The sequence below is a fragment of the Microcebus murinus genome, chromosome 22, assembly GCF_040939455.1.
Source record: "Microcebus murinus isolate Inina chromosome 22, M.murinus_Inina_mat1.0, whole genome shotgun sequence".
Lineage (NCBI taxonomy): Eukaryota > Metazoa > Chordata > Mammalia > Primates > Cheirogaleidae > Microcebus > Microcebus murinus.
The window spans coordinates 26,917,729-26,941,142 of record NC_134125.1 but is presented as its reverse complement, the minus strand read 5'-3'; the positions used below and the strand labels follow the sequence as shown (position 1 = coordinate 26,941,142).

General features: G+C 54.0%; 2 protein-coding genes across 11 annotated transcripts in view; one reads left to right on the top strand and one right to left on the bottom strand.

The window, feature by feature from the left end:
* Positions 1-74: 74 nt before the first annotated feature.
* Positions 75-22,839, bottom strand: COMT (catechol-O-methyltransferase). Of its 7 annotated transcripts, none has more exons than XM_075996809.1 (7): positions 22,713-22,826; positions 12,740-12,864; positions 5,939-6,033; positions 4,127-4,406; positions 3,130-3,323; positions 2,650-2,781; positions 75-549 (listed from the first exon to the last, which is right to left on the bottom strand). In XM_075996809.1, the coding sequence occupies exons 4-7, from the start codon at positions 4,404-4,406 to the stop codon at positions 349-351; spliced, it is 807 nt and encodes a 268-aa protein (XP_075852924.1). In that variant the 5' UTR covers positions 5,939-6,033; positions 12,740-12,864; positions 22,713-22,826; the 3' UTR covers positions 75-348. The 7 variants fall into 7 exon arrangements, with proteins under 7 accessions (XP_075852924.1, XP_075852925.1, XP_075852926.1 ...); XM_075996810.1 differs by lacking the exon at positions 22,713-22,826 and adding an exon at positions 10,267-10,292; XM_075996811.1 differs by lacking the exon at positions 12,740-12,864 and having other exon boundaries at positions 5,826-6,033; positions 22,713-22,829.
* The window catches only part of TXNRD2 (thioredoxin reductase 2), a 46,186-nt gene continuing 45,572 nt past the window's right edge, over positions 22,801-23,414 (top strand). For all 4 annotated transcript variants that reach the window (XM_075996806.1, XM_075996805.1, XM_075996807.1 and 1 more), the window contains exon 1: positions 22,801-22,900. In XM_075996806.1, the coding sequence (XP_075852921.1) occupies positions 22,816-22,900 (85 nt within the window). In that variant the 5' untranslated portion in view covers positions 22,801-22,815. The remainder of the gene's footprint in view (positions 22,901-23,414) is intronic.

The following is a 23,414-nucleotide window of genomic DNA, read 5'->3' as shown; positions in this document are numbered from 1 at the left end:
GCATTTTGTGCCAAAGCTGGGGCAGCAGAGGAACCAGGAGCAGCGTGGCACTCAGAAGAAGGGTGCTGAGTCGGTTTCTTATATCTAAACATTTAGATCTTTAATTCTTATTTTACATTTTAAAGCATGATATAGCAAGTGAGACGGTTATATCTAGCAGATTTTAGTAAAGAGGTGGTGATTGAATCTTAAAAAAGCACAGCCTGGAGCTATGAGCGGCCAGGCCTCGGGCCTGAGCATGCTGTGCGTGGGGACAGCCCCCAGCGCTGCAGAAGTGTGCAGCTAGCAGGCGCACTGCACCACCCCTGTGGGAAGCAGGCTTGTCTCGGGAGCCCGGAGCCGTGGCAGTCAGGGCTGCACTGGGCTGCTGGGGCCCACGTAGATGGCCTTCTCCAGGCCGTCCACCGTCCCGATGTACTCCAGGTATGAGGAATAGTGTGTGCACTCGAAGCGGCTGCTCCCGCGGACGTGTGCCAGGAAGTCTGGCGCGCCTGGGCAGATCACATTGTCAGCCAGCAGCACCGTCCCTTTCCGTAACAGGCCACATTCCTGCAGGGAACAGACGGGCAGAGGGGGTGAGGGTCGGCATGCCCACCCCAAAGCGGGACGGGCGCTCCTCACCAGGCTGCGGCCCCACACTCGGTCTGTGCTTGGCCCCTGAGGTCTGGGTCTCCTGAGACCCTCCGTTTTCTCCGCAGGCGACCCCTGCAGGAAAGGGCTCCGTGAGAACAGGGACCTCTCACGCCGCCTTCACTCCTGTGTCTGTCCCAGCCCCTGGAACAGCACATGGCACAGCAGGTGCTGGATGGGTGAGTGGAGGAGATGGCAGGGCCGGTGGCCACCCAGAGCCAGGCACATGCCCAGGGCAGGGGCTGCTGGGGAGGTCCCTGGAGACTCGATGAGCCTACAGGGCCGGGCAGGGCTGACCTCCCGCCAACAAGCCTCCCCTTGGGGGCCAGGGTTGGCCCTGGGTGTCCCCAAGCCCCCGATTTCACACAGTCCCATCTCTGCCAGTGCCGGGCTCTGGGAGGACCCGCCTGTTCCAGGACGTGCAGCCACAGGCAGGGCCCGCTGTCGGGAGAGCCCTGGGGGGATGCGTGTCTGGGCGGGGAGGAAGCGCTGCTGCTCACGTCACTCAGAATAAAGAAACCTTGAGAGGCAGCCTGCGCCTGTGGGGGAGGGGCAGACCATGGCTGGGGAAGTCCAGTCACCCTGTCTTGGAGATTTGACCTTGGAAGCGTGGAGGTTTTTTTATGTAATCACAAAACAAGAAAAAAGCAAAAGCAAAGGATTCGAGTAGGAGGGGTGTCCAGGTGACGTGGGCATGGGTCCTAAGGAGAGCCCTGCAGTGGGCAGGCTGGAGGAGGCTGAGGGGCCCTTGGGCCGGTTGTGGCGACACAGCTGCATGGCCAGTGAGAGAAGGGGACAGCCCCAAGGTCCAGAATTTGAACAGGAAGTACCACTAGGAATCACGCGTTTTCTCTTAGAAAATGAAAAATGAAAAAGAATGTCCTAGCAATGTCCACTGGAAAGAACAGAGTGGCCCAGGAGGAGGGCACTGGCTGGCCTGAGAAGGGGTTCCCTCCCAGTCTGGGCTGGGGCCTGGGCTCCTAGATGCTCAGGGAATCCCAGACAAGACCCCTGCTGGCCACCCTGGCGACACGGGTCCTCAGGTCCATCCTCTGGTCTGGACTCCCTCCCTGTCCACCTCCAGGGCTCAGTCCCTCCCAACCGGCCCCAGGCCCTCCCTGTCCACAAGCTGACGGGATCTTTCTGGAAGACAGGTTTGACTTTGCCCTCAGCTGCTCAAAGCTCTCGGTGCCCAGCCTCCCTGTTCCCAGGAGGTCTTGTGGCCTTTGATACCACCAGGCCCCTGTGGGCGCTGGTCCTGCCCTTCCCGGCCAGGCTGCCCGACTCGTGCTCACGGTCACGCCACACACAGGAATGTCCGGCTCCTGGGAAGGCTGTGGGAGACAAGCAGCAGGCTGCCAGCGCAGGGACAGCCATGTCAGCCTGGGCTGGGAGGCCACGGGGGCAGTTTCCCGAGCCTTGGGAGGGCCGAGGAGCTGCCCAGGGTCCCCTTCTCGACCACCAGGCAGGGACAAGCCATCCTGCTAGGGAGGTTACACAGTGCCACAAGCCCCAGCCCCAGGAAATAAGGCTGCCCCGCTGGATACTTGGCCTCCCTCATGGACACTGGGGCTTCTGAGGGGCCGGGGCTACACAACGAGGAAACTTGGCTTTCCCTGTGCCGGCACCACCAGCAGGCCCCGTGGCAGAGTGGGCCCCGTGGCAGAGCAGGCCCGGTGCTCGTCCCACACAGGCATTGTTGTCCACGGCACCTGCCTCTTCCCCGCTGCTACCGCCCAGCAGCACCTTGCCTGGGCACAGGCAGGCTGGCACCCCTGTTCTCAACAGCCCACCTGGCCCGGCCCCCCACCCTTCCCCACCTGCCACAGGGCCTCCTCAACCCTCAGTGTGTGCTCCCTCACCTCAGGTGATGCCACCTCCAGGGTGAGGTCTGTGACCCAGGTGGCCACCTAGGGCCACCTGGGCAGAGCTCAGCAGGGGCGCCTGGCTCCCGTGACAGGCTGAGGCTGGCCATCGGGGCCCTGTGGCAGCAGCAGGCAGCACAAGGCCCGGCCTCACCTCCAGCAGCAGCGTGTCTGGCAGGTATCGGTCCTTCCAGTGGTCCAGGAAGACCATGTCCAGCGTGTCCACATCATACTTCTTCTTCAGCTGGGGGATGATGTCCTGTGATGCCCCGACCACAATGGTCACCTAGAACAGCGTTCTGTCAGTGCCTGGGCCCAGGGGACCTGCCTAGACACCCACTTGAGCATGTGCCTGGCAGTCTGGGGTTCTAGGGGGACAGGCCCCCTCTGCCCTGTTGCTCCTGGGGTAGCCTCAGAGTCCCTGCTCTGTAGAGTGGGGCTGAGACCACCTTTGCCCAGCTGCTGGGGTTCTTTCCTCGGTCCCAGGCCTGGGCAGCACTGAGGGGTACAGAGGGCACCAGGAAATGCGGCCTTGAACCGAGCCTAGGTGTGAACCAGGCCCTCTCCGCCTGCCCGCCAGGCCTCTCTGAGCCTCACTGTCCACATCGGCCACTGGCAGCTACGCGCACCGCACCTTGTCCTGCAGGCCGGCGAATTCCACCATCTGCCGGGTGATGGCAGCGTAGTCAGGGTTGAGCTCGATGGTGATCAGCCTGGCGCCAGGTGACAGGCAGCGGGCCATCAGCACAGCCGAGTAGCCGCAGTAGGCCCCCAGCTCCAGCAGCACACAGGGCTGGTACTCCCGCACCACGGAATCCACGATCTGGCCTGTGGGGGCAGGGTGGAGGGTGTGAGCGCAGGCAGAGGGAGGAGAACCAGGCCCCAGTCCTGGACCCCCTCCTCTGCCAGCTGAGCTACAGCCCCTCCCAAACACCTGGCCTCTAGCCCTCTTCTCCCCGTCCCTACCTGCTTCTAGGGGGCCTTTTACTTCCATTGCCCAGTGGCCAACCCCAAGCACCTGGCCCCTCCCGCACACACCCTCAGCTCCAGGGTCCCTCAGGCCTCTGAGCCTTTGCACATGCTAGTCCCTCTCTCTTTCCCACCCTCCCTGGCTGATCCCAGAATGCCCCAACCCAGAAGCCCCTGCCCCATCTGTGCCCATACCCCAGGCTGGCATCCCAACCCAGAAGAACCTGTCTGACAGGTCCAGGTCAGTCCATGGTGGACCTGGGCAGAGTTCAAAGGGAGGCCCACCACCTTCACGGCCTGTGAGTGTGGGGGCCCGTCTTCCCCGGGCAGCAGGCCGCAGCCTGACTCCCGCCCAAGACACAGGGCAGTGGCCGTCCTAGCTGGCGCTCTCCTGACAAACCACACTTTATCTATGTCCCTTCCACTCCCCTGGGACAGCAGTCTGGGTGCAGAGTCCGGCAATTTGCACCCAGGTCTCTGCATGACCTTTCCCGGGGAGGGGGAGGAAGCCAGAGGCCAGGCCTGCAGCTCAGGCCGCCAGGGCTCCAGAGCAGCAGCAGCCAGGGCAGGTCCCAGGTTCCCAACCGCCCGGAAGTGGAGCGGTAACAGCCTCCCCTAGAGGCTGCGCTGCGCAGCACGGGTCCCCACCCTAGGGCCCACACCTTTCTTGTCGCCCACGTTCATGGCCCACTCCTTCTGCGAGCAGTAGGTGTCGATGGCCGCCAACACGCTCTTGGGGTTTCCGGGCTCCGCGTGCTGCAGCACGTGGCGCAGAATGCGCTGCTCCTTGGTGTCGCCCATGAGCAGATTGCAGAAAGGCTGCAGGACGGACTCGTACCAGACGATGACCCACAAGCCCCAGTGTCTCCGCAGCAGCAGCAGCGCCAGCAGCGCCAGCCCCAGCGGGGCGGCTACCAGCAGCAGGGGTGGGGCCTCCAGCATCTGCGGGGCAGGGAAGGGTAGGAGGGGCGGGGCTTCCGCACTCTGCGCCTTCCTGCCTTTCAGGCCACTCAGTTTGGGAGTGCTGCCACCGCCCCTTGTGTTGACAGAGGGCCAAGGTGCAGAGAAGCCAGCAGGTGCCTCAACTGCCTAACTTTTGTCAATGCCAGGAGACCAGACTCCCCACCCCTCCGGCACTCAGGTGGAAGGGGCAGGGGTGTGCCTCTGGCAGCCCTGCGTGGAGGCTGACCTTGCCCCAGGTACTTTTCCTAACAGGTAGGGGGTGGGGGATCAGCTTCAGCCCAGGGACCCTCTTAAACCATACACAACACAGAGGCCACTGTGGACCAGGGCTGTGCTCTCCCAGCCAGTTTAGTGGACACACAGGTGGGGAAAGGCTGGTGGCCTGGAGTTGGGGGATGGGGGCTGGCCCCAGCAGAGGATACAAGGTGCAGGGGAAGCCCCCTCCCTGCGTGCAGCCCCTGGCCCCCATGAGGGGAGCCCACACTGGACGCTCACGCTCTGGACAGCCTGAGAGATGCATGTGGCCCTTCCATTGAATTTCCAGGTGAGGACACAGGCAGTTCCCAGGCCAGGCACCCCAGGACAGACCCACTCACTGAACCCCTCAGGGACGGCCACAGATTGAGAAAGACCAGCTCTGCCACCCACCATCGTGTGACAAGACACGCAAAGCTGTTCCTCGCAGCATGATGAAATCGTGGCGAGTGGCCCTGCTTGAAACCCCATTTGAAATTCTCCCGGCAAGCAGCCCTCTGGGAGGACCCGGGGACCCAGCCAACATGGAGCTGAGTTCACAACATTCAGGGCAGAAACCCGTGATTTGAGTCAGAGACCCTAAAATGGAAAAGGAGGAACTTGGGAAAGTTCTGCCGGGGCGCTGTGGGCGCTCACAGGTCTTTCTGGAACCCTGGTGGCAGGCGGATCCTGCTCTCAGCTAGATGCTCCCCTTTAGAAAGGCACGCCTGGCTGAGGAGGCAGGCCCAGGCCGCAGCGGGGCAACTCCTGGAGGACACCTCGGGGGCCCGGGGGACAGACAGAAGAGCAACAGGAAAGCGGAGGCCCCAGAGGCCGTGTGGACACCCAGACTGCTGGGGGGCCTCAGGCCACGTGGCCTGTTTTACACAGGCTGTGGACACGTGGCCTGCAGGTCTGTGCTCTCATGCGGGGCCTGAGCCCGCACCTGCCCCTGCTCTGCCCACTGGCTTCTCTCAGCAACTGCCCTGCACAGCTGCTATAGCCTCGGCCTCGGCCTCCGGGCTGCAGGAAGGGTCTGGGCCCTCCTTCCTTCTCAAGCTCGGCGGCAAAGCATAACACATATATATATTATATATACAAATTATGTCTGGTAAAATGCAATAATATATTACCAGATATAATTTGTTTGGACTTCAATTTTACCTTTCGATAATCAACAGCAACTGCTGGAGGTGGCCAAGTTCCAGGTGTCTGAGCCCTTCCCTGGAGGCCAGCCTTGCCCACCTTTCCCTGGAGGGGCAAGAGGGGTGCTTCACCTTTCTGGCCTCAGAAGGGACGGCAGAAGGCCTCAGAGAGTGTCCCCCAGCCAGGGACTCTGGGGACAGTCCCCCTGGTCCTTTCCATGTTGCACCTTGAGAAATGAAGGAGAAAGGAACCGCTGTGCCCAGGCTGTATTGCCCGGAGAGCCGTTCGTGAACTTGGAAATGACATGTAAGACCAATGGCCAGTTTGCAAAGAACACGGACAGATCGATAAGAAAAAGCCAGTCCAAGAGAAACATGGGCCAAGGTGCCCACAGGAAAAGGCCAGAGGGCTGGAAGCCCCAAGCAGGAGAGGGAGCTGTGCGAGGCGCCCCCGCCACACCCAGCGGCGCGAATCCCCCGACTCCCCGCACCTCACAGGCCCTGGTCTGCTGGCTGCACTGGGGAAGGGTCCCGGCCTGCAGAGCGGCAGGTAGGCCACCACAGACCCAGGGGCAGGACATGCCATGACCCGTGAGGGTCGATCCAGGGAGATGGTGCGGTTGGTCAACAAGACAGGGAGTCCTGGGAGAAAGATGGTGGGGAACAACGGGGCCCACGTAGGCCTGATGTGGCCAGAAGTCTCCACTTTGCTCCTTTCTGCACAGTTGGCATTTCACAGCGACACAGGTGCGATGCCTTGTTTGTTAGCATTTACCTGTTACCTGTGCTCACGTGTCTATCACTCCTAGAGCAGTATTTCAGTGGTGAGATGGTGGGCCATGAGTTTACCCTCTGCATTTCAAAAAATACTCTAGTAAATGCTAGAAATAAGTACCCAAGATAAAAATAAAAAGGAGCCGGGCGCGGTGGCTCACGCCTGTAATCCTAGCTCTTGGGAGGCCGAGGCGGGAGGATTGCTCAAGGTCAGGAGTTCAAAACCAGCCTGAGCAAGAGCGAGACCCCGTCTCTACTATAAATAGAAAGAAATTAATTGGCCAACTGATATATATATAAAAAATTAGCCGGGCATGGTGGCGCATGCCTGTAGTCCCAGCTACTCGGGAGGCTGAGGCAGAAGGATCACTCGAGCCCAGGAGTTTGAGGTTGCTGTGAGCTAGGCTGACGCCACGGCACTCACTCTGGCCTGGACAACAAAGCGAGACTCTGTCTCAAAAAAAAAAAAAAAAAAATTAGCCGGGCATGGTGGCGCATGCCTGTAGTCCCAGCTACTCGGGAGGCTGAGGCAGAAGGATCGCTCGAGCCCAGGAGTTTGAGGTTGCTGTGAGCTAGGCTGACGCCACGGCACTCACTCTAGCCTGGACAACAAAGCGAGACTCTGTCTCAAAAAATAAATAAATAAATAAAAAGGATATTCTGCCTAAATACAAATTGCCCAGTAGACCTGGAGTTCTGAACTAGAGTTGAAGCCCTGCAATACTTGAATTGTGTAAGAGTTTGGCTTTTAAATCTCTAATCTCTCTGTGGGTCTGTTCATAAATCTGCAGGCAGGGCCAGCATGAGGGAGCAGAGAGCAGGGGCGGCTGAAGCCCTTTTCCTGTCAATAAATCAATAAGGGGAGGACAGCCACTCCCACAGGCTGGCTGACCAGCCACGTGCCAGGTCCAGCTCCCAGGAGGCGCTCAAGGTCAAAGGGCCGCCCCCATGCAATGCCTGCAGGAAAGGGCTCCACCAGCACCTCACCCCCCGCCCCCCGAGCACCCATGGTCTTCCTACGACCCCCACAAGAGAGTCCTGGGATTCTCCCGTGAGTGAGAGGGACTCTGGCCTGGAGCAGAGGGCCTGGCTGCCCCAGGCCACCAGCTGAGTACTGGGCCACTACCCACACTGCCCTGAAGGCTCTTCCAAGCTAACACACCCCTTCCAGCCTCCCGCCCTGTGGGGCCTCCCTGACAGCAGGGTCCCAGTGCTTCAGAATACCCTCCTCCTGCTCTGCCCAGCAGGGCAGGCCCCGGGTAAGGGGTGGACTCTTTGGGTAGGGAGGCCAGATCATGCCCAGCCAGTGGTCATCACCCTGAGTTTCACAGAACAAAAGCAGGAGCAGTGAGTGACTGGAGGCCCCACTAGAGAAAGCTGCAGAGGACGCTGTCCAGAGCTGCTCCTCTGCAGGGAGGCAGAGCAGCTCCTTTTGCTTGGGGTCCTGGGTCCCCGCGCTGGGCATGCCAGCTCACTATCACAGGACCACATGGTCCCGCTGCCCTGTTCTGGCTCCGGGACCTGGGGGTGGCGGGTCCCCATACCTCACACAGATGCAAAAAGAACCAGCTCCCCAGAGGACCCACCAGAACCCTCTCTGCATCTGTCTGAAACGTCGTGGAACATTTTTTGATAGCTTGCCAAGCGCACCTTTCAAATGTGGTTTCTGGGCCAGTGAAGAGGGGAAGCCCTGCCTCCCCCTCCCCACGGTGCCAATAGTGGGCAGGCTGCTCAGGAGGCTGGGCCATTACAGGGGCCTCTCAGGTGCACCTCCGGTTCACCGGAGACGCAAGTATATGTCACCACCACCCAGAGCAATCCACAGATTTCACACAATCCTCACCAAAAATCTCAAGGGGCCAGGTGTAGTGGCCCACGCCTGTAATCCTAGCACTCTGGGAGGCCGAGGCAGGAGGATTGCTTGAGGTCAGGAGATCAAGATCAGCCTGAGCAAGAGCAAGACCTTGTCTCTACTAAAAACAGAAAAAATTAGCCAGGCATGGTGGCATGTGCACACTCTAGCCTGGGCAACAGAGTGAGACTCTGTCTTAAAAAAAAAAAATCTCAAGGGCGTTTTTTGCAGAAATAGAAAACTCCATCTTAAAAGTCATGCGCATCTGTAGTCTCAGCTACTTAGGAGGCCGAGGCAGGAGGATCACTTTAGGCCAGGAGTACGAGGCCAGGCTAGACAACATAAGCGAGACACTATCTCAAAAAAATAAAATAAATAAATCCAAGTCACATGGAATCTCAAGGGACACAGAGTAGCCAAAACAATCTTGAAACAGAAGAACAAAGTTTGAGGACTCATATTTGTGATTTTAGAGTCACAACATCACACCTAATGGGAACAGTGCGCACTGTCTGGGGGATGGACATGCTTGAAGGTCTGACTTGATGGGGCAAAGGCAATACATGTAACCTAAACATTTGTACCCCCCGTAATAAGTCAAAATAAAAAATAAGTAAATGCAAATTGTAATGTACAAACAACAACAAAAAATAAATACCTCATTAAAAAAACAGTCACAACAAAGCTATACAACTTGAAACAGGGAGGTGCTGGCATAGGATAGACATAAGTCAATGAAACCCAATTGAGAGCCCAGAAGTAAACCCTCCTGTTTGTGGTCAAATGGCTTTCAACATGCAAGAAGGAAATGGGACCCACAGAATATATTAAAAAATTAACTCAAAATGGATCAAAGATCTGACTTTAAGAACTAAAACTACAAAACCCAGGAGAAAACATAGGAGTAAATCTTCGTGACCATGCATTTGGCAATGAATTCTTACATGTGACACCAAAAGCACAGGCAACAAAAGAAAAATAAATTGCACTCATTAAAATTAAAAACTTTTGTGCATCAAAGGGCACTATTAAGAGAGCAGACCTCAACCCACAGAAAGGGAGAAAATATCTGCAAATCATTTATCTGGCGAGAGTTTAATACTCAGCATATATAAAGAACTCCTACAACTGAACCACAAAAAGACAACCCAATTTAAAAATGGGAGTTGAAGAGACATTTCTCCAAGGAATATATACAAATGGCTAAAAAGCATGTGAAAAGATGCTCAATGTCCTTAGTCACTTGGAAAATGTGAATGAAAACCATGGGTTATCACTTCACATCCAACAAAATGGCATTTTTTTTTGTGGGGTCATGCAGGCTGGTCCCAAACTTCAGGTATCAAGAGAGTCTCCTGCCTCAGCCTCCTGGGTAGCTGGGTTTACAGGCGTGCTGTTCTGCCCGGCTGCTTTTTTTTTTTTTTTAAGGAAAATAAGTGTTGGTGAGGATGTGATGAAATGGGACCCTTCTTGCATTGCTGGTATGAATGCTATAGAAAACACTTTAGCGGTTCCTCAAAAAGTTAAACATAGAATCACCACATAACCCAGCAATGCGACTCCTACGTGTGAACCAGGAACTGAAAACAGACTCAGATGCTCGTGTGCCACGATGCAGAGCGGCATCTGCAGCAGCCGGAAGGGACAGACAGCCCAAGTATCTGCAGGCATCTCAGCGGACGGACACCATGCTGCGTGGCCGCACAGCGCAGCATGATCAGTTATTGACGAGTGAAGTACTGAGTCGCAGGACTGCGCGGATGAGCCCTGAAGACACTGTGCTAAGCAAAATAAGCCGGATGCAAAAGGACAAATATTGTGTGATTCTACTTACATGAAATGCCTGGAATAGGCAAATCCCTACAGAAAGAAAGTAGAGCGGAGGTTACTGGGGTTGGGGGAGTGGGAATTATCGCTTAAGGGGTACAGAGTTTCCGTTTGGAATGAAAAATGTTCTGGAAATAGTGGTAACAATTACACAACATTGTAGATGTACTTAATGCCACTGGATTGCACACTTAGAAACGATTTAAATGGTAAATTGTAAGTTCTGTATATTCTACCATGATTAGCAAAACATAGTAGAAAACAAACTAAAAAAACCAAAAACAGGCAAACCCTGCTCCTGGCCCTCCGTTCCAAACAGGGAAAAGGGCCATGACATCTCCCTGGAGACCTGGGCACTAGGGACAGCCTCTCTCTGCCAACCACAGCTGCTGGAGCTGCCACAGGCTCTCTGCCCGCCCCGTGCAGCCCGGCGGCAGGGAGCGTGCCGCCCCCCAGAGGATGCCCACCTCCCTCTCTGAGGCAGGGCAGGAAGCTTCCTTGTCCCAGCAGAGATCTGCCCACCCTGAGGTCCCCTCACAACACCGAGGTGTGGCACCTGCAGCTGCGGGGCCCACGTCCTTCTCTGCCCCGACGGGCTCACAGACCTGGCCGGGTGCAGGCTGCCTTTCCCCAACAGTGAGAATGGCCAACTGCCCCGGAAGGCTTCCTTAGTGTAAGTCTGTTCTCGAGTGTGACCCACCTCAAGCCCAGCCCCAAAACCTGTGACCTCCAACTCGCACTGTCACTCCCCCTCCCCCAGACCTGCCGTAGCAATTGAGAGGCTTGGCAGTGGGTGGGGGCCCCAGCCACTGTCCAGCCAGGGTGGGCCAGACCACAGGGACACCGGTCCCCGACCAACAATTCTGTGATCCTTCGTGGCAAATGTCGGCCATCCGGCCTGACGGCCAGACCTCAGCATGGCCAGCCCGACACCTGCATGCAGGGACCCACGCAGCCTGCCAGGCGGCCCGCACCTTCCCTGCCCACCGGGACGCTCAGCAGCCCTGGTGGCTCCTGACAGCTGGTAATGTAGCAACCCCCCTTGCAGGACATCACAGAGGACCGTGGTTATCCCCAGTGGGGCGCAGGAAGACAGTCCCACAGCTGCTGTAGGCAGAGGGCAGACGCATACCACAAAGGCCTTTTCCTAGCACGCCGACGGGGAGGGGCAGGGCCAGCGGCCATGTGGAGCTGCCACCCACCCCGCCATGGTCTGTTCCCAGCAGGTCTGCACCTCTGCTCCAAAGTGCCAGGGGCTGTTCCAGGGGCTGACTAGCTCCCACAAGCGCTCTGGGGAGACGCCTGGGGCTGAGACGGGGGCTGGGGGGCAGCCTGAAGGGGCAGGGCAGGACCACGGGTCCTGGGTGGGGCTCAGGGCGCGGTGATGGATCCACCGCTCTTGCGCGGTGGAGGGTGAGGCGTGACAGTGTCCGTGCAGCATCTACACAAGCTCACACATGCCTGTCACATGCCTGCACACGCATGTGCACAAAAAGCACAGGATGTCCTTGGTGCCTCAGGCCAAATGACCCTCATCTTCCTTTAAAAGACGGAAAGGTCGGCCAGGCGCGGTGGCTCACGCCTGTAATCCTAGCACTCTGGGAGGCCGAGGTGGGCGGATTGCTCGAGGTCAGGAGTTCGAAACCAGCCTGAGCAAGAGCGAGACCCGTCTCTACTATAAATAGAAAGAAATTAATTGACTAACAAAATATATAGAAAAAATTGGCCGGGCATGGTGGCGCATGCCTGTAGTCCCAGCTACTCGGGAGGCTGAGGCAGCAGGATCGCTTGAGCCCAGGAGTTTGAGGTTACTGTGAGCTAGGCCAACGCCACAGCACTCACTCCAGCCCGGTCAAGACTCTGTCTCAAAAAAAAAAAAAAAAAAGATGGAAAGGTTTTCCATAAATACACTGCAAGTAACATCAGTGGGATGAGACACTTAAAAATCCTTTAAAAATATAAACTACCTATATAACCTAGTTTCTAGGCTCGTTTTGGGAAATTCATAAAAGACAGCACCTGTGTACACAGCTACCAGGGGCCAAGGAGAGAAAGGCCAAGGCCACCGGTGTGCTCAGAGACCTCGGACGGGCGGTGGAGGAAGGGCAGGAGCCAGCCTCCCTGAAGAAGCTACGCCGTCCCGCGGAAGGGCTGAGTTGGGAGGGTCAAAGGGCCTATGTCCCCAGCCTCGGGGGAGTGGAGGCTGGGGCTGGCACAGCCTGGCATCCTACAAGGGGCCAGCCCGGGCTCAGGAAGCTCTCGCACGGGCTGTGCACCTGCTGCTTGCCAGGTGCTGTGGGGACGACTGTGGTGACTCTGTCATCACAGCCACACCAGGGGCAGATGGGAAGGCAGGAGCCTGCAGGGCACCCCCAGGCCAGTCCTGCCTGTGGCCCCCTCTCCTCCCTCTGCAGGCCATAGCGCCACCAGAGTGTCACACCCCCCCCCCCCGTGACCCTTCACGGGCATTCCCCACTCACATCCAATCCTGCCTCTGCACCTCTTCTGAGAGGACCCCTTCAGGTCTGTGGGCTCAAGCACGGGGTTCAGGGCCACTGTCTCAGCTCCCAGCAGAGGGCAGGCCTCGGGCCAGGCTGCAGGCTGGCTAGGATCCGATTGGAGAGGACAGAAAGGACAGGGTGCCTTTAGGGTGGGGGTGGAAAGGCCCTGGCCCTGGCCCTGCCTCTGTGGGGATGCCCAGGTCGGCCCTCTGCCCCCTAGGCCAGCCCCACCAGACTGAGCCGAGAGCCTGCTCTGCCTGGGAACTGGGAGTCTCTGACAGCTCTGAGTGCCATGAACAAAGCCCAGCGGCTGTGCCAGCCCCGGCCTGGGCTTGCCCCCAGCTCTCCCCCACGAGGGCCCAATCTGACCTCTTCATCCTGCTCCTTAAAGCCTCAAAGCCATGCCTCCACCCTCCCTCCCTCCGCCAGGCTGAGTCCCTCTGACCAAACTCCAGCTGGACTCCTCTGAGCCCTCGCCTTGGCCTATCAAGACGCAACCAAACACTAACAGTTTCTATCAGCTCAAGGCCACATCCCTTGGATGTTCCTAGCCCCTTGGGCAAACTCAAGGCTGCAGAGAAAACTCCTAGCTTGTTCCAGCCAGCACCTGTGGACAGGGCCCGTCTCCCAGCCTCCGTGGGAAGGCAGGAGACTGAATTTGATAAGCCCCGGTGGCCCACCCAGACGGGCTTCACACAGACCCAACCCCTTTCCTGCTTTTGTTTTTTAATTTTTTTTTTTTGAGGCAGAGTCTCACTTTGTTGCCCAGGCTAGAGTGAGTGCCGTGGTGTCACCCTAGCTCACAGCAACCTCAAACTCCTGGGCTCAAGCGATCCTCCTGCCTCAGCCTCCCGAGTAGCTGGGACTACAGGCATGCGCCACCATGCCCGGCTAATTTTTCTGTATATATTAATCGGCCAATTAATTTCTTTCTATTTATAGTAGAGACGGGGGTCTCTACTGCCCGCCTTGGCCTCCCAGAGTGCTAGGATCACAGGCGTGAGCCACTGCGCCTGGCCCCTTCTTGCTTTTGTTAACTTTCTTTTGAGTCAGAGTCTCACTTTGTTGTCCAGGCTAGAGTGAGTGCCGTGGCGTCAGCCTAGCTCACAGCAACCTCAAACTCCTGGGCTCAAGCAATCCTCCTGCCTCAGCCTTCCGAGTAGCTGGGACTACAGGCATGCGCCACCATGCCCGGCTAATTTTTTCTATATATATTAATTGTTAACTTTCCACTTCCCTGGCTCTGCTCAAGCACCCCGTCATCCTCTCTGCACCTCTGCACAAATCCAAGGGGAGCTCAGCTCCTTTTGTTGCTGTCAGTAGCCACCAAGTAGCTTCTGTCCTTACCACTTTAACTAACATTTCTCTTTGATCCGACGCCAGGACTCAGATCTGGGTCGGAACCACCCTCAGACCCTTGGACACAACAACCAGACACCAAAGCATGCATGGAGACCCAGCCCATCTCTGCTGTCTGGGAGAGGCCTTGGGGTGGCCCATGGTGAGTCCAACTACTGATCCAAAGTTCTGGACAAACACCTGAGGTAGCACAGTAAGGACCTTTTGCATCCTAAGATTCTGAGCATGCGCTCTGAAGCTGGGTTACAGTCCTGGGCAGCTGGTTTTGTTTTTAATATTTTTAGAGATGGGGTCTTGCTCTGTCATGCAGGCTGGAGTGCAGTGTCATCATCGTAGCTCACTGCAGCCTCAAATGAACCTCCCTCCTCAGCCTCCCGAGTACCTGGGATTACAGGTGTGCACCACTATGCCCAGCTAATTTCTTTCATTTTTTTTTCCAGAGCAAAGGGCTCGCCATGTTGCCCAAGCTCATCTCCACCTCTGGGCCTCAAGTAATCCTGCCTCGGCCTCCTGAGTCAGGGGGATTACAGGTGTGAGCCACTGCGCCCTGCCCCAGGCTTCTTTTGAAAAGTACCTTCTGGGCTGGAACTGCTTCTTTCTGGCTCCTTGTTTTGCATGGGGATTCCCTTCTACTCCCCTTGTGAACTATATGCCCTGCCACTACTTGTAATCAATGCATGCAAATAAAACTACTAGGAACAACAGGCACAAAACAAATGCTGCCTGCCTGCTTCTTTCCTGGTTGGCATGACCTAACCAAGGATAATTTGGAACTTCAGTGGTTTCTTTGGGAAACATAAGATCTCCCCAAACTGGTTCCCTAAGTGTTCTCCCACCCCCTCACCACCAACTATCTTCCCCTTAGTCCCCTGATGCCCTGAGATACCCCCTTCAAGCCCCGACTCCCTCTACCCCCCTGCCAGGCCTCTGCCTTCCCACTGCAGCACCTCAACCCCCCATAGCAATGGGAGCTTTAGGCCTCCTGCACATGGGGCTCTCAGTGTCTTGGGGACCCACAAAAGCATCCCGAGCTAATGGGAAACAGATATTTAGTTCATGGCCTCTATGAGATTATGTATCAGGGCGTAAATGTCTCCTCCACAAATACGGGCAGAACACCTTCAGCCTCATGCTGAGCAGGCACCCTTCACTGGCCCAACCTGCCAGAAACACAGTTTAGATAAAAATATAAAATGGAGCAAAGATAGTGAGAACCAGCTGTCATCCAAACTACTGAGTTGTGTTTTGTGCATTGTGTTTTATGACATGTCTACCTAAAAAAGTTTCCAACACCTTGTTGGTAACTTGCAACCTTAGAGCTATGCTAAGGGAAGTAATAGATATTTATTGAATATTGAAATAATTTCTAAATAAGAGAATAATGAAACATTCTAAGTTTATATACTTTTGGCTTCTTATTTTTATATGGTACACTTTGGCTAAGGATATTTGGATCTGTTAATAAACATGTTCTTCTCGCCACATTAAAAAAAATGGGGCCGGGCGCGGTGGCTCACGCCTGTAATCCTAGCTCTCTGGGAGGCCGAGGAGGGCGGATTGCTCAAGGTCAGGAGTTCAAAACCAGCCTGAGCAAGAGCGAGACCCCGTCTCTACTATAAATAGAAAGAAACTAATTGGCCAACTGATATATATATAAAAAAAATTAGCCAGGCATGGTGGCGCATGCCTGTAGTCCCAGCTACTCGGGAGGCTGAGACAGAAGGATCGCTCGAGCCCAGGAGTTTGAGGTTGCTGTGAGCTAGGCTGACGCCATGGCACTCACTCTAGCCTGGGCAACAAAGCGAGACTCTGTCTCAAAAAAAAAAAAAAAAATGGTACTATAAAAAACATATACCTCTAAGGATAAGATGGGATATTCAAAAAATCTGTTAATTAACTGGTATATCATAATTTGCAATTGCTTGTCTATTTCATTTTCTCTGTGAAATATAGGTTGCTAATGGTTAAAAATTATAATATATGAAAATAAAACTCCTAGAAATAGTAAAAGTGAAATGACTTTGTATATAGAATATGGGAGGTAAATAGGATGGATTTTTATATGAAAAGTAAGCAAAGAATATAGAATGTGTTTCAGTTACAAAAAAATGAGTAATTTTGTCCTAAAATAAAAGAAGAGGGAACATATAAGATAAAACTTGAATGGATACAGAAAGTTGTAAAAGGTTTATAGAAAACTAAAAACTTCATAATCCATTTCATTCCAGTAGCTTTAACCTTATTACATAAAACTCCAAAAAGTTTTGCAGAAAAGGAATTTTATATATTTATTTATTTTTGAGACAGAGTCTCACTCTGTTGCCAAGGCTAGAGTGCCGTGGCATCAGCCTAGCTCACAGCAACCTCAAACGCCTGGGCTCAAGTGATCCTCCTGCCTCAGCCTCCCGAGTAGCTGGGACTACAGGCATGTGCCACCATGCCCGGCTAATTTTTTCTCTATATGTATTTTAGTTGGCCAATTAATTTCTTTCTATTTATAGTAGAGACGGGTCTCACTCTTGCTCAGGTTGCTTTCAAACTCCTGACCTTGAGCAATCCTCCCGCCTCGGCCTCCAAGAGTGCTAGGATTACAGGCGTGAGCCACCATGCCCTACCAGAAAATGAATTTTATGTAGCAAGGTCAAAGCTGCTGGGATTAAACAGATTTATAAAATTTTTAATTATTAGTTTTAATATCAATCATGTACTGATAGGAAACTAGAGTTTATGTTTTTCTCTGTTAAAACAACAAAGTTTTTTTTATTATTGGTCTGCTTTTATTTATTGATTTAATTTTTTAAGGGACAGGAGGATCTCGCTATGTTGCCCAGGCTGGACTTGAACTCCTGGGCTCAGGAGATGCTCTCACCTCAGCCTCCAGAGTAGCCAGGGCGACAGATGCGTACAACCAGCTCACAAATCAGCTTTGAAGAAGCCACCACACTCAGCCTGGTCTGCTTTCAATATGGGATGGTAAAAGTGTTTTCTTTACCTTTCGAGTAATCTGCCTAGGAACAAGGAATCTGTATCTTAGCAAAATAACCTCCTAGGCCTCACAGCAAATCTTATCATGTCCTTCATTTACTATGTTCCTGATTCCCTGAGTCTTCTCAATGTTAGAAGAGCCAAGGTATTTTTGTCATGTTACTTTCTAGATTTACTTTTATGATCTTTAATTTAACTAGATAACTAAATATTGTTTCACAGGGACTTATACTCCCATTTATGGGGATTATTAAATGTTCAAAGCTTTTGACATGCTTGGCAATTTGTTTTGCCTTCCCACATTAAATCCTAAAGAAAGTCTTCTTGCCCTCAAACTGACTTTGAGGTTTCTTCAAGGACCTCTGGAAGATCTCAAAGGATTTGTCCTAAGCCCAACCTTGTAAAGAGAGACATTGAACCAGTCACGTGTGTGTGATGTGGTGACTTTCAGGAAAGATGCTGCCAAATAAAAAGTGCTGCTTAACCCTCTCTAAGTTATATTTGTTTGGAAAGTCAATCTAAGGATTTTAGAAACTGTATACAGTTCCTAGAAATTGGTCCATACCCTTGATAGCTCTTCCAAGATTATCAGTCCCAATTCCAGTCATCATTTAAAATGCTATCTAAAAAAACAACCAAAATTTCTTGTCAGTTGTATTATTGTGTAATGATCTCTCATAGGATCTTTTTCTTTTTTTTGAGACAGAGTCTCGCTTTGTTGTCCAGGCTAGAGTGAGTGCCGTGGCATCAGCCTAGCTCACAGCAACCTCAAACTCCTGGGCTCCAGTGATCCTTCTGCCTCAGCCTCCCGAGTAGCTGGGACTACAGGCATGCGCCACTATGCCCGGCTAATTTTTTATATATATATTAGTTGGCCAATTAATTTCTTTCTATTTATAGTAGAGACGGGGTCTCGCTCTTGCTCAGGCTGGTTTTGAACTCCTGACCTTGAGCAATCCGCCCGCCTCGGCCTCCCAAGAGCTAGGATTACAGGCATGAGCCACAGCGCCCGGCCTCATAGGATCTTTAATCACACAATTTTAAGTCTTTTCTTTTTGTTTTTTTTTTAGACAGAGTCTCAGTCTGTTTCCCAGGCTAGAGTGCTGTGGCATCAGCCTAGCTCACAGCAACCTCCAACTCCTGGGCTAAAGTGATCCTCCTGTCTCAGCCTCCCAAGTAGCTGGGACTACAGGCATGCACCACCACACACGGCTAATTTTTCCTACTTTTAGTAGAGACAGGGTCTTGATTTTGCTCAAGCTGGTCTCAAACTCCTGACCTCGAGCAATCCTCCTGCCTGGGCCTCCCGGAGTGCTAGGAATACTAGTGTGAGTTTTCACACGTGGCCCATTTTCAGTCTTTTGTCATCACAGATAGTTCTTTTACTCTGATGCTTTCCTTTTTTTTTTTTTTTAATTTTTTTTTTTTTTTTTTTTTGAGACAGAGTCTCACTCTGTTGCCCAGGCTAGAGTGAGTGCCGTGGCGGCAGCCTAGCTCACAGCAACCTCAAACGCCTGGGCTCAAGTGATCCTCCTGCCTAAGCCTCCTGAGTAGCTGGGACTACAGGCACGAGCCACCATGCCCGGCTAATTTTTTATATATATTTTAGTTGTCCAATTAATTTCTTTCTATTTATAGTAGAGACAGGGTCTTGCTCTTGCTCAGGCTGGTTTCGAACTCCTGACCTCGAGCAATCCGCCCGCCTCGGCCTCCCAGAGTGCTACGATTATAGGCGTGAGCCACCACACCCGGCCTCTGATGCTTTCCTGAAAGCTCTTGCTGCCAGCTACAGGCCAAAGTGCTTCACCTTCAACAGAAAGGGACTGTCTCGGAGACCCACGGGAAGGCCTGTGACAGGCAGGCTGAGGTGCCAGCTTCTGGTGGCACTGTACAGCACGAGACCACACCCAGAGTGCTAGTTCAGAAACTCACAGGTTCATGGAACCGCTGATATACGATCAAGCTGAACAAGAGTTAAGTACATATCACTGAGTACACTGAAAAAAGATGCTTGTAAATTTGTATGACTGTTATTCAGAACAACATTGGCTCTTTAATGTTCTGTTTTCTATGTACAAAAATAAAACTCTGTCCCTTTTCTCTTAATCTAAAATTATAGTTTTGTAAACAAAATCAAAACATTTATCTTTTTCTTCTTGCCTGATCCCTCCAAAAATCAGGAACTATTATTGAGTATTCTTGCTTTCATGGCAATATAGTTATCTGCATAACTTCAATAAACATCTGTTCTCCTTGTAACAGGACACAACTAGAACACTGGCTACATTACCAAGGCATTGGCTCGAATGTCCTATTTGGAAATGTTGTAAATCTGACTGCCCAGACCTACTGGGACTCAGATATGCCCAGACAGCTTTAAGGCTGACCTTATGGAACCAATGCTTACAAAGCCCTCTTTTTTAAAAATAATTTAAAATTTTACATTAATTTTTTTCTCACTCTTTATTATCTTTTTTCTATTATTAGTCCACTCAGACATAATGCTCAACAAAGCCCTCTTGAAAAACCTAGCCTGGTGCCTGACTTACAGGGTTCCCTGTCTAGTATGTGAGTAAGGAAAGTCACTTCCTGGCAGGCCCAGGAACCTTACAATATTTTGGAGACACCAAGAGAATTCACCCAAAATCTATAGGTATTGTAGGTGAAGTCTGATAGCAAGTTCTCCGCTTGGCTTCACAGCCTCAAGAGGATTTTATAAAGTCCAATCTGAGAATCCTCATTAAAAGTTCCAGTGGCCAGGCACGGCGGCTCACGCCTGTAATACTAGCACTTCAGGAGCCCCAGGCAGGAGGATTACTTGAGCCTGGGAGTCTGAGATCGGCCCTAGCAAGAGCGAGACCCTGTCTCTACTAAAAATAGAAAAAATTAGCCGGGCATGGTGGCGCACACCTGTAGTCCCAGCTACTCAGGAGGCTGAGGCAGGAGGATCGGATCACTTGAGCCCAGGAGTTTGAGGTTGCTGTGAGCTAGGCTGATGTCACAGCACTCTAGCCCAAGTGACAGAGTGAGACCCTGTCTCAAAATGTCAAAAAAAAAAAAAAAAAAAAAGTTCCAGTGAAGCAAACTTAAAAGGTCAATTACACTTCTTGCTGCACTTAACATATATCAACAGGCCAAATTTAATGAGACCAGAATTATTTTGTAAACAAGAATAATCTTACTTTTATCCTCAATCAATAAGCAGGGTGGTTACAGGGAGAAATGTTATCTTTCAGTGGACAAAATAACACACCCTTGGGGGTTATCAGAGTTTAGTCTCCTTCATTGTGTTTGAGGTTTTATGATCTACCAGTAAAACTGGACTGGGTCCCGCCTCCCACACATCCTGCCAGCCTTGCCAGCCCCCAGTCCCTCTGCCTTCCTTCCATATCTGGCCACCAGACTCCACATCGATATTTCTCATTTTTCTCCCTCCCTGCTGACGTGGCATTGAGAGAACACAAACCTGACTCCCAGATCCTTCCTGGGACCCAGACTGTCCTGTAGCTGCCACTCCACTACCTAAAAAAGCCCAGCACGCAGAAGCCAGACAACGTGACATAAACTTTGAAGGACTCATCATCACGACAAATCACCTATGGGCTAGAGCCCGTGTGTTCCATGCCCTGCGCCGGGAACTAGCCGTGGCTTGTGACACTATGTCTACACTGTCATCACCAACATTCAGAGTACGAGCTGAGAAATCTATCAGATCACCACAACTGTCCTCATTCCACTGAACAGAGACCCGCAGAGCCCAACTTCTAGAAACTTTCTCAACTGGCTGCCTGCTAGACTGGGTTTATTGTCTGTGCCAACCATTTATCTTTGTTTTTCTTTTTGTTCCCACAGGAATGGCCCTCGTTAAATGCCCGATTGCATGAGTGACCCAACAAACATCCTCCACCACCAAGTCTCAGTAGATGGTTCAGCTGGTCCTGCACCAGTAAAAGACACTGAACAGAAATGGATGCATACTGTTCAGAAGAAAGGAATGTCTCTTTCTTTTTTGAGACAGAGTCTCACTTTGTTCCCAGGCTAGAGTGAGTGCTGTGGCGGCAGCCTAGCTCACAGCAACCTCAAACTCCTGGGCTCAAGCGACCCTCCTGCCTCAGCCTCCCGAGTAGCTGGGACTACAGGCATGCGGCACCATGTCTGGCTAATTTTTTCTCTATATATTAGTTGGCCAATTAATTTCTTTCTATATTTAGTAGAGACAGGGTCTCACTCTTTCTCAGGCTGGTTTCGAACTCCTGACCTTGACCGATCCTCCTGCCTCGGCCTCCCAGAGTGCTAGGATTACAGGCGTGAGCCACCACACCCGGCCTGGAATATCTCTTCTTTTCTTGACCAAGACAAGGACTGGCAAAGATTCTCCCCCAACCACCCTCCAGCTGGGCTCCTCTGAGTCCTCTTCTCAACTGGGCCTTGAACAAACCATAGAATCGTTTCTAACAGCTCAAGGCTACAGCCCCCTGAACCTGCAGAGAAAATTAGAGGATGCCAAAAGGACCTCAGGTCTATCCCAGCGAAGCCCTGAAGACACCTGTCTCCCAGGCTCATGGCAGGAGCTGACTGCAGTCATCACTGGTGGCCAGCCCAGCAGAGCTTCCACAGACCCACCCTCCTTCCTGCTTTTGTAATGTCCCACCCCCCAACTCCACTGAGCCCCCAGTTCCTGCTCCTACCCCTCAAGGCCCTCTTGACATTGCCAGTCGCCCGCCACCAGTCACCTCTAGACAAACTGGAACGGAGCTCAGCTCTCTCCTCCTGTCAGCAGTGACTAGGTTAAAAAGTTTTTGTCCCATTAAGGCTGCATTTATTTCTCTTTAAAGTGGCTCCTCCCTGGGCCGTGCAAGGCTCTCTCGGGGAGGCAGCAGGTTCTCAGGGCAGCTCTCAGGCTCTCTCAGGCTTGGCGGGGGGCGGTCACAGAAAACAATGAAAAGCAACAGGACACAAAAATCTCTCACTGGAGAAATATGAAAAGCTGGTCTGTTAGCAGGGCAGTCTGGGGTGACTTCCCCTTCGGACATTCCCCTGTGGCAGGAGGCAGGCAGGGTGCAGACCACGCAGGGGTGGGGGGTGCCATTCTCTTGCACGGAAAAAGCCCAAGGGCACCCCAAGGCCTGTAAGAAGGAGCCTGCTGGGGAGACCACTCAGAGCCTCTCCTATGCCCGCCCCGCCCCCACCGCAGCTCTGTGGGTCTGACCCCAGCCTTGGGACCCTCCACGGTGGGCCACGCCCTATCCCGGGGACAGGCTGATCCTCCTGCGGACCCCACCGGAGACTTGAGGCCGAATCTCCCACCCATGTCTGGAGTCCCCACACCCAGGCACAGATCCTCAGCCCCTCCTCGCTATGACGAATCTGGGGACCTTGCCCCTGTCCAGAGACCCCCCACCCAAGGTTAGATGCCCTCACAGGGGTCCGAATTCCCCACCCCTACACGGCCAAAGTCAGATCCCTTCCCAGCACTGCGAGTTCCCCCCCCACAGCACACACCAGGGCTTCCCGCCCAGGGCCGGAGACCCCTTCACTGAGGCCCCAGCTCCCCAGCCCCGCGCAGACCCCCAACGGGGCCGGAGACCCCCCGCGGCCGCGCACTCACCTCCCCGCGGCCGCGCCCCGCCGGCCCCGCCGGCCCCGCCCCGCCGGCGCGTGCAGGCAGCGCCGCGGACAGCCCCGCGCCCCGAGGCCCCGACGGAGCAGCGATGGCGGCGGCGCTGCGCGGGTCCGGCGCGCGCTTCCGGTGGTGGCTGGCGGCGGCGGCGGCGGGCGGGGTGCGGGGCGCGGCAGGTAGGGGCCGGGCGGGCGTCCCCGCGGGGGTGTCCCTGGCCGCGCACCGGCCTCCTGGGCAGGGGTCGGGCCGCGCCCAGCCCCCGGGAGCCCCTTCCCAGATGGGAAAACTGAGGCGGTGGCCCTGAGGTCCTGCTGTGCGGGCCGGGTCCGCAAGCCCGGGTACCTCTTAGCCCTAACGGCGGCCGCCTCCTGAGGCCACCGTGCGCCCCTGGCCAGACCTCTGGCCTCCTCCCCAGCCTTAGAGGCGCGCGTAGCGGGTGCGCACGTGCGGGGCGGGCGTGAAGGTGCTGCCCTGAGCACCCACTGGAGGCGGGCTCTGCGGGCGCCGTGGGGAGGAGGGGTGTGCGTTCGTTCCCGGAGCTTACCGAGGGACACCGACCAAATCAGTACGCTAATGGCCACTTTGAGTGCGGGCAGCAGGGACTACCCCCACCACTGCCACCTGGAGAGGTCGCGCCATACATTGCGGGACCAGCTCCCCCAAAGCTGGCCACAGACCGCCCCCATCTGC

Coding starts and splice junctions, on each gene's coding strand:
- COMT (XM_075996810.1), bottom strand. Junction 3,324..4,126: donor GAACGTGGGCGACAAGAAAG/GTGTGGGCCCTA, acceptor CTGCCCCCACAG/GCCAGATCGTGGATTCCGTG. Junction 550..2,649: donor CAGACACGCTGCTGCTGGAG/GTGAGGCCGGGC, acceptor TGTTCCCTGCAG/GAATGTGGCCTGTTACGGAA.